Consider the following 16046-nt stretch of genomic DNA (forward strand, 5'->3'; position numbering starts at 1 on the left):
TATAATAGAAATATAATATATATATATATATATATATATATATATATATATATATAATTTATTAGTGTAAGAGTAGCAAGTCAATTTGTCCATGCTTCTAGGAAATGACAGACCTTTTTTCATGGCAAATGGAGGAAAAAATATTGCATCAAGGCTCCGCACGTAAAGTATTCACAGTCCAATGAAAGCACGTCACGTGGAGGCGACATAAAAAAAAGGATTTCGGTCCAGTAACACAGGGGAATATTTTCCCGGTATTTTTCAGGTATTATTGTATGTTATTCAGGTGTTATTGTATTCTGAAAAAAATTTCAATGTTATAAAACACAATAATAATAGTTATATAATATATAATAATACATAAATAATATATAATAACACCTAAATCTCACATTTTTTTTCAGTATGATTGCGAAGTACCGATGCAATATTTTCTCTAAATGGAGAGCGCTTCTTCTTCCACTCGACTCATGCTCTGAAAGCCCCACTCGTCCTAATCCCCTTCGTAATTCGGTTTACTCATGCATCCGTCGTCTCTTACTCTTCGCTCCTCTCCCACTTTCTCATTGATCCTCTCTTTTTCGTTTCCCCAGCAAAACCCTAATTCGCATAAGTGCTCTGGTGTGGTGGTTTCCCGGATATGGCATCGGGAGAGAGGGAGAATCCCACGCAGAGCGAAGAGGTTTGACGATATATATATATATTTTTCTTGATTAATCGTTAAAAAATTAGTTTTCTTTGTCCTATTATGATATTGGATAAAATCTTCGTCTCTGAGCGCGATTTAATGACGGTGGTTGGGATATGTCAATATGGGAGGAATGCGTTGTGAAAATTTAACAGAATTTAGAAGAATGGGTTAGATATTCTTGTTGTTCAGTGTATTCTTACCATCCTATGCTCGAGCAATGGATTATGAGCTTTTACGTTAGAGTTTGTTTAATTTTCTGTTAAAAAGTTTTCCCATTTATTTCATGCCCGGCAATATTATATTCCAACTTTCCTTAGAAAACCCTAGCAAATTAAATGTAGCCCAAATTACTTCATTTATTTTATAGATGTTTTTGTGACTCAATGAGAACTTGGCTGTCAATGGAAACAAAGCTGTCCTGCTTTTCCTTATGTTTTATGATCCTTTTATGATATTCAGTCTACATGGTATAATGCTTGGGATGAATGCTGATTTATTTATTTTTTTAATGTAATTAACCCACCGAGAAGTCTAAGAATTTCTTATAAAATCTGTAAATGCCCTAATTCATGAAAAAGACAGAATAAAATGAAAGTTTAGATGGGCACATGGAATCCAGATGGTGCACAGAGAAATGAACCAGATCCTGAAATTTGGCTGATTGATGCCTCATCAATTTAATAGAAAATTTTTAAAAAATTTCATGCCATACTAATTAAGATATTGAAATCCTAATTTTTTTTCCATCTATAGGAAATATTTTGAATATTTCTAGCTATTAGTTAGATTTTGGGTAGATTTTGCTTATCTTGCATAAAGTTAAATGTTGCAAACCTCTATGCTTGCTACTCAATTCCTAGCTTGTATGCATGGGTTTGCAACACATTGAATATGCTTGGTGGAAGGTGGCTTGTCGGTTTTAGTATTTCACATTAAGTTTTTTATGAAAAGGTAAATTAATGGAATCCTTTAGCTTTATGCATTTTAATTAAATTATGTGCTCTATATAAAAAGTGAGATGCTAATATTAGTTACTTTTTTTAATATATTTTCTATTTGTGTATTTCAAATTGGGATTTCTATTATGTAGAAGCATACTAAGATAAAGTTGAAGTTTATGTTTATTCTATTAAGTCGTCTAATTTATGTGGATTTCATGAATACCTTCTACCATATCAAATCAAACTAGACATGAATTTTTTATCACCAGTTGTTTTCCTTCCTGAAACCCTCTATTACCATGTCAAATTGAGTCGTGTATTCGGGATACCCAATTTTAAAGTTTGATGATTTTACTAATTGAAGAGAATAAAGGTTGATATAAAACATTGCATGTCTATCCCATTTATTTTGTAAATGTCATATTTCTTTATAAGGACTGTAAATGAATTGATCATTAGTGGTTATTATTCAAAAATTAAACTAACACGGAAAATCTAACAAGGTATGAAATACCTTGTCCAAACTCTCATTGATACCAATTTTTCCTTGCTGTGAGACCTGTTGCCCTTTCAAATCGAGCTGTGTTCCAGATTCTTAATTTTAAAAGTAGGTGATTCTGCTAATTCAAGAGAATGGAGGCTAAAGAGAAAATATAGCATGTCAATCACATTAATTTATTACAGCTCATTGCCTTGTATGAGCAATGTCAATGAATTGATCATTATGAATTTTTATACAAAATTTAAAACATGGCTCATGGATGCGATAATATTAATAGGTCATCAACATGGTCAAGATCCTTTAGTTGTCTATTTTTAGCAGTCCAGGTATAGTTGTAGTTATAGAATTAATTTAAAAGAGTTTTATAGTTCATTTTGGACGGATGTTACTTAATAACAACATTATATAATACCCCTCGAAGGGAAAGTATTTATAACTGGATTAAGGCATGTTTTGGAAATTGGCAATCACTATAAATCATAAGGTGTGAAATTAGTGAAAAGCATTAAATCCTTGATTAGTTGGTTAGGTTGCATTACATCTCTTTTTCCGTCAATCATATAAATTCAAAATTTATGAAATTTGTTATGAAACGTTTGCTTAGCACTGGTTTGGACATTCCCGATCAATTTTTTGTTACCTTAATAAGATCTCTAGCTATTGCAAGCACTGAGTACTATGTCTTAATTTGGGTTGGTCTAGTTCTTTTGTCTCTGTTGTTTGCATGAATAACCATAAGCGTAAGTCTCCAAGATCACACAGCCTGAAAGAATTGGATATTCAAATCATGTAGGCAATGAGGTTCCATTGATCAAAGCTAAATGCAAAATAAAGGAGGTTCCATTGCTTAAATTTTAGATTAGGAGCAGTCATTCTAAATATTTCCTGTATATTGTCTATCATATTTGTGTGATCCTATCAAATCATGGCTGGCTACTTCAATCTCAAAGCCTTGATTATTGTTGGTTTTCTTACAATGACATGGTGTTTATTTTTTTTTTGGAATTTTATTAAATTCAAATTTGATTCAATATCCTATTTGTGAAAGATATATTGTTTAGGAAAAATATTTTCTCAAAATATTGAAACACTTTCACGTTTAATAATTTATTCTCATTATCAGTTTTGCATCTTGTATCGATTTGGATCTATCATACAAAAATTCTGCTGCTGAAAGGTGGTCATATGTTTCTTATTGCACGTCTTGGTGCCAGTAAGTTTCGGCATGCTAAGAGGGAGCATGACAGAATGTTGGGGTTAAAAGCTCGTAAAATCATTCTATCCATTATCTCACTAAAATATATCATGATACCTCTACAATATGTTATTTTTCAGACTAAAGCTAAAACTGTATGGGCTTAATACATTTGATTCTACAATATCTTACTAATACTTTATTCAAGAAAAGAGATGAACATCTTATTACTTATAAGAGTGGATCAAATAAAACACAAACTGATTATTTTCTTATGAGAAGAAGAGATCGTCGCGATTGTAAAGATTGTAAAGTCATTCCAAGTGAAAATTTAAGTACCCAACATCGTTTATTAGTTTTAAATTTTAAGATTAAGAGTTGTAAAATAAATAATACTATGACTCATCACCGTAGAATTAGATGGAGAAATTTAAAAGACACAAATAAAATAATTTTTATGAGTAAAATTCAAGTTTTCAAAATTTGGGATATTCATGAAGAAGCAAATGTTTTAAACTCCGTTTTACTTTTATAAAATTCTTTTGATCATAGAGAACTCCAAAAACTAGTTTTCATAATTTTTTTGAGTTATAATTTGATTATTAAAAATCATTTTAGTATCAAAATGCCATTTAACTTTGAAAATTAATTTGTGTTATCGAATGAGTTTAAAATATTTTGAAATTTTTATCGAGAGTTCTTTGAGCCTTAAGCAACAGTGGAGATTTAAAATCAAGTTATTTTATTTTTTGTATTTTCCAAAATTAAATATCTTTGTGTTTTAGGATTTGTGAAGATTATGTGCATTTTGAATGACTTGGCTCATGAAAGATTTTTCAAATAGTTCTGTAGTCATAGTAGACCTACCAAAATTTTCTTGGATTTTTCTAAGTAACATGCTAATTATTATGATTAATTTATGCAAATAATAGACATAAGCTTAAAAAATATGGATCTCTATTTAGAGGTCTCCCCTAACTTTAGAAAAATCAAGAAATGTTCCCTTTATTAGAGACTACCACATGTCAAAATTGCAAGCCATGGTGAAATGATTACATGCATGGAGAGTTAAAAGACTCCTAACACTAATTGATTTATTAAAAATGAAATACACATCAAATGGACTTCAAATTGTTTCACATTGTTTTCCTCTATTCATTAAGCAAGAGGGTATTTTTATTTTATTTTTATGATTTTTCTACATAAAGATATGGATTTTTGAAGATAGGGAGCTTCTTTCGATTTATTTAATTTCCTATTTATCTTCTTAAACATGCGGTGCCATGTCAACCTGCGACGGCTCTGAAGCTCTACATGGCGCACTCTTATTTGATGCCGCCATCCACCTCAGCAGTGACTAGGCCAGTGGTTCATGTAAGGGAGAGTTGTCCGGCTTGATCTCGTCAGTTGATGAGATGAACGCGCAATCGGACGGTTCTCCGTCATCGTCCCCAATGCCTTAGCCTGAGGACTATCCATCTTCAAGGCTTGATATCTTGCTCATTTCTCAACCAAATTGAATGATTTTTTTTTTAAATGCTTCTCTAGACTAGAGGAACATATCTATATGGTTAAGATGCCATGAAATTAAGCCTAAGAAAATGGGGAATCAAAATAAGCTCGGGAAGAGAGGGAGTTCAATACCTTTGCTCTAAGAAGGGAAGCTTCAATCAGAGGTGCTTAGTATGTTCATTGAGGTCCAAGGAAGCTAGGGATTGAGCCTCTTGCTCTAGTGTAAGGTCTAGGTATGAATTTGATCAAGCTTGATTTCAGGTGTTGGTCTAGAGCTATGTTAGGGTCCTTACGGAAGGGGGATTTGATGGAGCTTATTATTCTTCCACTGTGGTGAAGGTGTGGGTGAGTTTAATTTGAGTTTGGTGGACTGTGGAGGTGTATTGAGCTTTGCCATGTTTTTTAGCAAAAGATTTAGCTTAAATATGGGCATCCACAGTGGGAATCAGTAAGGGAAATGGTTGGCTTGAGCTGAGGAGGTCTCAAAGAGTCTCTATGAGCAATTTGGAGGGCTCTCTCTGAGAAAATTTCAACACACTTCCATGGTCATGAAGGGGAGCTTTTTTAAAAATTAGTTTAGGCTGGATGCCCGAGTCAATGTTTGGGTGCAATGTGATGCTTAGATGGAGGGCGAAGAGGCTCTAAAATTTAAATTGGGTGAGCTGGCCTCTAGGTTTTAATTGGGTGAATTTAAACGGGGGTGGCCCTCAATTTTGGCTTCTCCGGCGGCTCGACTTATGTTAAGAAAGGCAGAAGTAGACATAGGAAGACTTGGGCTCATTGCATAAAAATGATCTTAATTTATTAGCACTAAATGAAAATATGACACTAAATAGGACGCAATGGAGAAAAAGGATTCATGTAGCCGACCCCACGTAGTGGGATTAAGGCTTTGTTGTTGTTGTTGTTGTTGTACCTGTTTGCCCCTGAAATTTTGCGAACTTATTTGGGATTTCTTGAACAGCATACATAAATGGCTTCTGCCAACCTGAAGCGTAAACTGTGTGGGATACTGATTTAGTTCATTTTATTGTTGGATGGGAAAGTGATATACTGAAAATTGTAATTTATAGGATTTTGGTAAGGCAAAAATTACATGACCACATTTTAACGAAATATACTTCAGTCATACTGCATGATTTTTAATCAACAAAAATTCTGAATAGCATAATAATTAGGATGTTGATGTTGCAGGCTTACATGTGAGTTTAACTTGCTCTACTACTAGAGTTTGAAAAACCTGGAAGTGGGGATATTCCATGTTTATGGAAGAATAAAATATACTGAGTGAATTCAACATTCTCGAACTTGATTGATTTTCATCCCTCTTATCTCCTGCAGTGTTTTGTTCATTTGCCTGAGTATGGATACTATTTGTATTGATGAATACAGACAAACTATAGGTGTCTGTTCTACCAGGAAATACTGTACTCTGTTTAACTGAGCCAAATGGCCATTTGAGGTGTGCTGAAAGAAAATAGAAAAACGGGAGAGATAAATTACACAAGAAGGGGAATTGAAAGAATAATTTGTGTTGAATCCTGATTTTTCCTTTGGAACACACCACGAGTGATAGAGCATAAAGAAGAATGGAAGAAGAGAGAGAGAGAGAGAGAGCAGTAGAGTGTAGGATGAACAGTTTCAGGGAAAATATCTGTCATTTCCTTTATAAAATGGTCCTTATTTATACTCACAAGCGACCCTTAATAAAGTTACATTTTTACCCCAACTTTAATCGGGCATTACAAGTTATTATTTTCCCTATTTAAGTATGAGCATTACATATTAGTCTTTTCCCTTTTAGATACCTTTTCGTAATCATAAATGATATTGACGTATTTTGGATCTATAACTGATTCTGACACTTTTTTATAGTCATAACCGAGATTGAAAACTCTTCACTTCAACACACGATATTGACAACTTTCCATAAGTCTAAGACTACCGATTGGTATGCCTTTGGACCGGTCGACGTAGCTGACTTGGGCCGACTTTGTTCACCAATATCGATCGACTTCGGCTCTGGGAATTCGAGTGTTCTTCAAGTGGTCAACTGAGTCGACTACCATTGACGTCTTCGTTTCGGATGATCATTTGATCAGTGGGAGAAATTTAAGCCGATCGGTCTTCCATCGATTGGCTGTCGACTTTCAGTCGGTCGGCTTATTTACTTATTGAAATCTCATATTGTTGGTTTTCATTTTTTTCTTTACAGACCATGTGATCGTCTTGAGATTCGCGTTGATAATTTCTTGCATACATATCGCCGATTTTCTTACTTCTTGAAGACTGTGTTGCGATAAGGACAAGAGAGTCTTTATGATCGAAATTTTTATTTATAACCTCAACTATTTAATAAATTAATAATTACTCTCTCAATTTTCGTGCCCGCATTTCCTATAAATAGAATCAATGGGGCTTTCCTCTCTACTTCTTTTTCTGTGAACTCTAATCGACACCATTTCTAGTGCTAAAGCTCAGGGTCGTTTTGATAAATATTTATTCATGGTTCTTAGCACTCCCCTTTATCCTGCGGGTGGACACTTAAGGAAAGAATTAGCTGTGAAAAGGAAAATGGAGGACCTTGAACTTGATCCGCGTGACCAAATGATGTTGTTGGGGGATTTCGGTGGTCAACAGAGGAGGACATCTTGCGTGATGATAGGCAGATTGTCTCAACTGGTGATAGTTAGCGCTGGAGATCCTGTGGCTGAGAGTGCTTTGGAACGATTGGTGACTCTAATGGCGGTGGTGATGGAATCGTAGTCGGAATTGCGAGTGGAAGGTATCACTCCAGTTATAACGGTTGAGGGGGGTGCTCTGCCAGATATCGAAGTTGCTTCGATTGAGGGTACTATGACAGAATATTTTGAGTCAACCGACAACAGTGTCCAATCGATCGATGATGATGCTAGACAGGCGGCATATCCTTTGAGTGTCTTCCAAGTGACAAGCGGAGGATGACTGGTGGATCGAACACGCGACCTCCAATTTGGGAACACAGTGAAATATTCCAAGCATTTTTTAGAAGAGCAGAGATGAGAAATCTGAGGATAATGATATAAGTTAAGTTGTGGAAGAGGAAACAAATGTAGTGTTGGAGAACAAAATTGCACCTAGCTGGGGAAAGATCTAGTAAGGGTTTCTAGAGGTTTCGAGAACCTTTTAATTGTTTGGTGAATCATACCAGAGTCTGTGGCCATTCTACGTTGATACTGGAGCTAACCTAAATAACAATTGGTAAAACATATATTATTACGAAAAACAAATCGAAGGTTATAATCAACACACTAGAAAGAGAAAATACATTAACACAACATTCGGAAATCTAAAATAACAATATAAACGACACATAATCAAATTAGGGTGGGAGCTCGGGGCGGTGCTGGTGATTGGCGGGGGTTTGGAAAGCTGGTGGCAAGGTAGAGGAGGGGTTGGATGGTGGGAAAACAACGACACAACAATGGTTGCTCGTTGTCCTGAGCGGCAACACACAGGAAAGAGCTTAAAGAACAAGACAAGCTGTGGCACCTTGCTGTTTGTGTGTTAGTAGCAAACTAAGCGGGTGGACAACAAGGAACAACAGGTCAAACAACAACAATTTGCTGTTTGGTGGCAGCAGCAGCAAGTAAAGGGGTTTTGGGGTAGCTGTGAGGGTTGACAGCTGGTAGGAATGGCTGGGACAGCAGGGTAACGACAATAGAAAGTGGTAGTGACGGGTGGGGGTGCTGGAACGAGTAAGGACAGCAACTCCTTGCTGTCTGGGATGGCGGCAGCAAGCCGAAACACGGATGACAGCGGCTGGAAGATTGGAAAACTGCAGGGAAACAGGAGCAGGTGGCTTGTTTTGGGGCGGCTGCAGTATTGGAGGATGGCCGGAAGCGATGTGAGGAGGACGCGGAAGGGAATCAGGATGATAATCACCACATTGGGAGAGAGATACAGTGGGAGTACCGCCCACTCCTTTGGATACAACCCTTAAAGGGAGAAGAATGGACGTAGACGACTGTTCTAAACAAAACACATAAAAAACTAAGTTCAAACCTAATACAACACTATATATAAGAAATGACTGAAAATGAATGAAAGATAATAGGAAATAAAGCATAAGAAAGAAAAAAATGAGATTATTTAGGCTCGTCTCCTGCGACAAGTATTCTCGCGGTACTGCAACAATTACAGTACAGCGATAAGCTCTCTCTTCATGCACCAATATTGCTTTTTGTAGATGATGCGATTTTAGAGTCCAGTGAGGGAATGTGGCACTTATTATTCATTTAGTCAGTGTTAAAACCAAATTCCTTCTGAAATTTCAAGGGGAATGCATTGTTACCACCAACGAAATGAAGGGTTAGTCTTAGGAGTTAAGCTTAATATCATTCAGGAATCTTGAATAGGAAAGATATGATCCGACTTCGACTTTCTCGCAGCATTACAATACTTTAAAAATGTAACGTCAATCCATGATTTGCATGAAAATATCTATTATCGGATTTATTTTTATACATTTAAAATTATTTTTTATTATTATAATCATTCTTTATCTTTGCTCCCATTTTTGTTAGGCCTTTTTAATTCTTGGTAGTCATATTATGTTTTTTTTTTAATTTTTTATTTTTATAATCTCTATATAGACCTAGCTTTTGGTTTGCTGTTTCAAGCTTTATGACATTCTGTTATTGTCAAATTTTTCATATATATCTTTATTAATTGCTTCAACTCAACATTTTTGTTTACTGTTTTTCATACCAAACTTTGTTAAGAACGTTTACTGACACTTTAAACTTCAGGTTGATGCTGCAGCTCTCCAATATCAAAACCAGCAGTTTGTTCAACAGTTAGAAGCTCAGAAGAGGGCAATGCACGAGCTGGAAAAGAAGTGCAAAGAGCTACAAGAGAAGAAGAACTATTATGATCGAACTTTGATGGCCTTAAACAAAAAATGGAATCAGGTCACATTTACAGCATTCTGTTTCTTTTCAAACTCATCTGTCATCTGTTTCCTCACCATCTCTTTCTTTCTTTTTTTCTTGTTTGAGTAGCCTTACTTTGTTTTTTTCCTTTTTATAGCTGGTTGATGACATGGTTTTGCTTGGATTACGAGCTGGTGGTGACCCAAATATCTTACATGAACTAGACCATGAGTATTTTACTGAAGGTCCTGTAAATACTTATATTATTATCTTTTTTTACTTTTTATTTTGATCCTCCCGTTGTAGCATTATTTCAACTAACATTAGGCATGTTTTGTTTCATTTAATCTTCCAGACATCCTTGCATCTTTCCCACCTGAAGAGATATTTCTGCGCGTGCTGTTAAGAATGTCTACCACTCAGAGGAATGGGGTAGAACTCGAAATCAAACACGTGCAAGATGCTCTCGCATTACGCCATTCATGGACCATAAATTTGATGAAAAATATAGAGGAGATGATAATTGCTCACCAGGATAAAATGGAGAGGTTAGCGGTGGTTTTGCATGGCACACCATCTTCAGAAGGTTAGGAAAATATTAAAAGCAATTTTTTTTTGTGTGTTTTTAAATTTTATGAGCGCTTGATCCAGAAAGTGACATCTTAAGTTGCACGCAGTTTATGCTTTTTTTTTTTTTTCTGTTCTGTGTTTTGAATGCTGATCAATGAATGCTGATCAACTTTTCTTTTTTTATTTTAGAGATTATGGTAGAACTGAAAAGGTTTGATGCTTCGTTAAGAGAGGAGGTTCGTAATCTTCATGCGGCCATATCTATTTTACACCAGTTGCATACAAAATACGCAGAAGAAATAAGTTATTATGAGGAGAGCAAGTCCAAAGAGCAGTCTGAGATAAAGCACCTCTCAAGTATGGTTTTCTAGTTTTCCCCCACCTACTCAACCCTCCCACTCTCTCTCTCCTCCAAAAAAAAAAATCTATTTTTACCTTCTGTTCTGCATTCTTAAACAGAATTTTAGTTGACACTTTCCACAATCTTCTCTAATTTGTTAGTTGATAGTACAAATCTTAAACATTGATATTAATGTTTATCTTCGGTGTCCTAATCATCACCACTGATTTCATATCACAATTTAGAATAAAAGTCATATCAATTTTGTCCAGTGGAGCTCATTGTAATGACTTTTTCATAAAATACACTTGTAGAAACTGATAATGTATCATTATCTTTAAGCAAGAAAATTACAGAAAAAAATTCAGATAGAATACATTGCCAATGCAACACTGTTTTTGTCTTAATTTTGGTACTAATAATCATTCTATATTCTTGATCGTTATTTTGTGTACGCATTCATCGTTCAGCTCATGCTTCACTTTGTTTGAGCATTTAACTTCTTGCTTGCTTGATGTAGGTGAACTTGAGGAAAGTATGGCTGAGCTTGAGGAAAGTAGACGCAAGTTGGTTATTTTACAGCTGCAGAAGAAAGGGACATCTGCTATGAATTATTCACTTGTCAGCTCCATAAATGGGAGCAGCGCACCTGGGAGACCTGGAGATAGAACCATCACTCTGAGGCAGTTGAAAGATTCTATTGAAGAAGCCAAGGTACCGAAATGATTGCCATGTGGTATTTTATTTTTGTTTCTATTGTGTGTTCCAAGGCCGCTGTTACCAGCTTAATGTCGTAAAGTATTCATATCTAAGAGGCCATTTAAGATCATTTTTTTTTCTATTTTATTTTGTTTATGTTTTGATCTAAAACAAATATGTTTGACTATTTGATTAAGGAATGGTTATTTTTAAAAACACTCTAAACACATGGAAGTTATTTTTTGTATTTTCAAAAACCTGTAATTTGTTTTAGAAATGAAAGATAAGAATATGTAAATAAATATACTAAACAAACATTTTTTTATTTTTTTTTTAAATGATCCTAAACAAGCCCCAAGTAAAATAATTTACCTTTTCTTGTGGCAGATGCTGGCATCAAATCGTGAATTTGAACTTCAGGAGGCACGGGAAGACAATTTAACTTTGTCAAAGCAATTGGAAGACCTTGAGGTTACTTGATTCAAGCTTTGTTGGTTTGTTTATAGAAATTATTTTATTTTCGGCAGTGCTTCAAATCATAGGAAGTTGTTGTTGTAACTTGCCCTTTTTCCTCTCACAAGTAGAATCAATTGAAGGATGACAAATATGTGTTCCATTCAAAACCATATGTTTTACTGGAAGACCAACTTCAGCATTTAAATGCTGAACTTGAGCGGTACAAGGGGTTGATACAACCTTTGCTGGTAATTTTTTGCTTTAGTATTGCTTATAGCTCACTGTATGTCTGTTTTATTGTATTGATTTCCTAGAATTATACATACAGGCGGATAGAAATCAGTTACTTAAAAAACTTAGGGAGCTGTCTGCCAAATCGGAGTCATTTGATATTATGAGGGCCTCTTGTTTAAGTCTTGAGGCCAAGGCAAATGAGCTAGAACTTCAAATTCTGAAACAAATTGCTGAAAGAAACGATCTTGAAATGAAATTGGAAGAAGCAGTGCAGGATTCAGGTGAAAATCATGAAGTTTTAGCTATGTAAAATTGCGTGGTTTTCATGTTACGCTCTAACAGATTTTTATTTCAGAGAGAAATGATATCAAAGACGAGATTCACGCCGTCGCATCTGCATTGTCTAAAGAGATGCAGATAATGGAAGCACAATTGAGACGGTCGAAAGTTGCTGCAGCTGAAGCCCTTTCATTGCGGCATGAAGTCAATTCTCTGACAGCTAAGCTAGAGGAAAAGGTGTGGATCTAATTGCTGGAAAACTTTAATCTAGCATTTATGAAGAACTTGCTCTTTTATAAATCATATATCGCAGTCTTAGACTTATAAAATCTTTTATTACTGCCGAAGTTTTGATGTATTGCAATCTGAGAAACTGTAAATTGACGTTTTCTCGAATGTAAAAGTTGTGATCGGCATCAGCTAGACGGAGACTGCAAAGTGATGGAGAACCAATTTAGCGAAATCATTCTTATCTTGTGTTTAACTGTAAATTAAGCAACTAGAGAGCTGGATTTTGAAGTGGAGACTGAGAGATGGGTAATGTGAGTGAGAGGGAGCAAGAGAGGGAGGGTTGGGTTTTGGGAAAGGGGGAGACTTGTGAAGAAGAAGAGAGGAAGAGAATGGGATTGGTGAGATTGAGATCAAAGCACACATGATTGAGCGGTGTTTTCAAGAGAAAATAATCATTAATGATGGAGGTCCGTTATGACAAAGTCAATCTTTCTAACATTTGATTTGGCCTAAGAGGTGGGAGAGATGTGAAGCAGAGATGTAGAACCGACAATAAGAGAGAAAAAGGATCAATTGAGAGGGAATTTTGAGCAAGAAGGAGAGTGGACAACCATGCTTCAATATTCCATAATCATGACCAATCATCTCTAATAGAAGTAAACTTTTTATGTATAAACTAAAGGTTTACATGTCGGCTAAAGTACATTAACATCCACCTTATTCTAACTATTTGACATTAGTTTTGTAATAATATAAAAGTTCTTGATAAATAATAATCATTAAATTAATTTAATGAGATAAAATACTTATAATAAATTATTAAATTAAATTAAATTAGAGTAAAATGTTTCAAAATTTAACTCAATAAATCAATTTAAAAGAAGAGAAAATGCAACGCTTGTTTAATTAAGTGTTAAAACAAATAACTTAAAGAATAAGGCGACAATGAATAGTAGCTGCTTAAAACAGTTACTAGGTTGGGTGAGTTGATTAGAGTGGAGCATCGAGAAAGAGAGGGAGCGAACGAGGGAGTGCGAGCAACTGAGTGAAGAAAAAATGGCGGGTGAACGAACCATAGCGCACGAGCATGTCAAGTGGCACAATTGAGTAGGAAGGGACATCCATGTGCCGTGCCAAGTGCACGAGCACCCTTATGTGAGCAATTACGGGTATAACCATGTGGGATCGAGATGTTTCCAATTATGTATGATTTTCGACATTTAAAATAAGGTCCTTTTGTCCTCCAAGCTTGAGAGTCATGTTTCTATTTAGATTTTTTTTTGGGGCAGTCGAGAAGCATGATTTTTGAATTTTTTTCTTGCAATTAATAAATCCTATGAGTACAAGATAATCCAAGAATTGCTAGTTTTATTGTGAGGAAGAAAATATCAGTGAAGATAGTGGTATTTTGGAAAGGGAAAGGGAAAGGGAAAGGGAAGAAGATGGACTTTAAGGTATTAGTGCAAATTAGAAAGTTTGTTTTCTTAGATATATGAAGGTTTCAAATTTCTTTTAAGAGATATAATGTTGCTTTATATGTATTACAATTTGATAATATAATGATTAAAAAATTGATAGACCTATACTAAATTAATTAGGATTAAAAGAGAAAAATGTAGGTTAATTTCTAATGTAATAATAAGAATATTGGTGTTGATTAATGTGTAATTAAAAAAGCATCATATTGGTGAAGATTACTTTCTAATTTAATAGTAATGATAATAGTGTGTAGAATTTAATAATGGTAATGGAGATGCCGATTAATTGAAAGTTAAAGAGTTACTTTAAAATTATCTAGGTTAGGGATAGAAGCATAAGATGAGTAGCAAACATGTAAGATAATTTCTACTTCATTAGTTTTTAAGCTAATAAGAAAGAGCATGCATTATTAAATATAAGATCTATTTCTTTCTTGAATTAAATCATTTTGAATTTAATAAGAAAAGAAAATAAATTTTAAAAGTTGACATTCAAGACTAATCAAATTGGCTAGAAGAGAAATAACAAAGTTGTTAAAATGTCAAATTTTGTTTGATGAAAAAGTAATATTAAACTGTTTTATTAGAAATGGACTAGTAAATCAATTTGAAGAAAAAATGTATATGAAACAAGCATAATCATTTACAATAATAAAAATACATAAATAAACACTAGTTGTGTGCATGATAATATTATAGGTGATATGCTAAAGGAAGTGATTAAAAAAAGTGGAAATAGGACTTTTGAATAAGGTGTTGTTAATATGTTTCTATTTTATGGTAATGAATTATAATTCTCTCATTTAATGTATTTATTGATATACGTCGAGATGTGACTGAGATGGAAATAAAGTTGTGAGAATTAATTCTAATTTCCTTAATTAAGGAAATTAGAATTAATTGGTAAATCCCTTAAATTAAGGTAATTTGAATAAATTTGTAATCCCTTAAATTAAAGGAATTAGTTAAATAGTTTCTTAGTTTTTCTCCTTTTAATCTCCTATATATTACCTTGTATGATCAATTCAAAAGTAGAGTGAAATACAAATTATTTCTTTGATTTACCGCATGGTATCAGAGACTAGGCTCAAACTCTAGAGGACACCGCCTGTTGCCGCCGTTCGATTCTTCTGGTTAGGTTCGGTTCTCTGCGACTGACTTTCTCTAGATCGATGAGCTCCTGTTCTGCGATCTTGCGATTCTCAGCGCGTCGAGCGGCCGCTTCCGCGCGCTTCTCCGATTCCTCCAAGTTTTTCTTGGCGGCACGGGATTTCGGCCCCTCTGCCTCGATCCAGTAGCGTTCTTCCCTTTCACGGGCCTCGTTCTCCTTCTTCTCCGCCTCCGCTGCGCCCTTCCGAGCACGGGCTGCTTCCGCCTTCGTGTTCGTTCCCATCTTCTTCGACATCTCGGTTCTCTGCGATCTGCACTCCATCCTCTCCGCTTCGTCCGAGAGGAGCAGCACGTTGTCACGAGGAAGATCGTTCTTTGCCGCTGAAGTACTTTGCGCTGTTTGCCGCTGTGTGGTCACTGCAGACTTGCGGTCTTTTTCTGCTGTTTGCCGCTGCAATCCTGTGCCGCAAATCTTGCGAGCTTTGCCACCGTTTGGATTCTTTTTATTCGCTGCCTTAATTGCTGCGATTCTTTTACCACTGCAGGTTGATTCTAGCCTTAATTGCTGCAAATTTTTCTTCTCCACCATGTCAATGTCCGAAACCACTACCTCCAATTACTTGAACCATTCTGAAGAATACAATGTTCAGAAAATTGGAGAGTTGCAGAATATTCAGACATCCAACAGGTTTAATGGGAAGAACTATCTCAAATGATCCCAAATTGTCCGCACATACCTAAAAGGCAAAGAGAGGATTAATCACCTACTTGGAATTGTACCAGAAAAAAGGGATCCAACCTCTACAGCATGGGAAGAGGAGGATTCCATGATTATGTCCTGGCTATGGGCGTCCATGGACCCAACGATCAGTGACACTTGCATGTTCTTGTTCTT

At 35.3% G+C, this 16046-nt stretch overlaps 1 protein-coding gene across 3 annotated transcripts in view; it reads left to right on the top strand.

Moving 5' to 3' along the window:
- The first annotated feature begins 416 nt into the window (after positions 1 to 416).
- Positions 417 to 16046, top strand: part of LOC110028513 (E3 ubiquitin-protein ligase BRE1-like 2) — a 76807-nt gene continuing 61177 nt past the window's right edge. For 2 of the 3 annotated variants that reach the window (XM_020730399.1, XM_020730400.1), the window contains exons 1-10: positions 417 to 682; positions 9632 to 9793; positions 9912 to 9999; positions 10110 to 10340; positions 10514 to 10681; positions 11185 to 11378; positions 11751 to 11834; positions 11948 to 12067; positions 12148 to 12334; positions 12409 to 12569. In XM_020730399.1, the coding sequence (XP_020586058.1) occupies positions 641 to 682; positions 9632 to 9793; positions 9912 to 9999; positions 10110 to 10340; positions 10514 to 10681; positions 11185 to 11378; positions 11751 to 11834; positions 11948 to 12067; positions 12148 to 12334; positions 12409 to 12569 (1437 nt within the window). In that variant the 5' untranslated portion in view covers positions 417 to 640. The remainder of the gene's footprint in view (positions 683 to 9631; positions 9794 to 9911; positions 10000 to 10109; positions 10341 to 10513; positions 10682 to 11184; positions 11379 to 11750; positions 11835 to 11947; positions 12068 to 12147; positions 12335 to 12408; positions 12570 to 16046) is intronic. The other variant, XM_020730401.1, reaches the window with a different exon arrangement.

Source organism: Phalaenopsis equestris, unplaced genomic scaffold (genome assembly GCF_001263595.1).
Source record: "Phalaenopsis equestris unplaced genomic scaffold, ASM126359v1 Scaffold000513, whole genome shotgun sequence".
Lineage (NCBI taxonomy): Eukaryota > Viridiplantae > Streptophyta > Magnoliopsida > Asparagales > Orchidaceae > Phalaenopsis > Phalaenopsis equestris.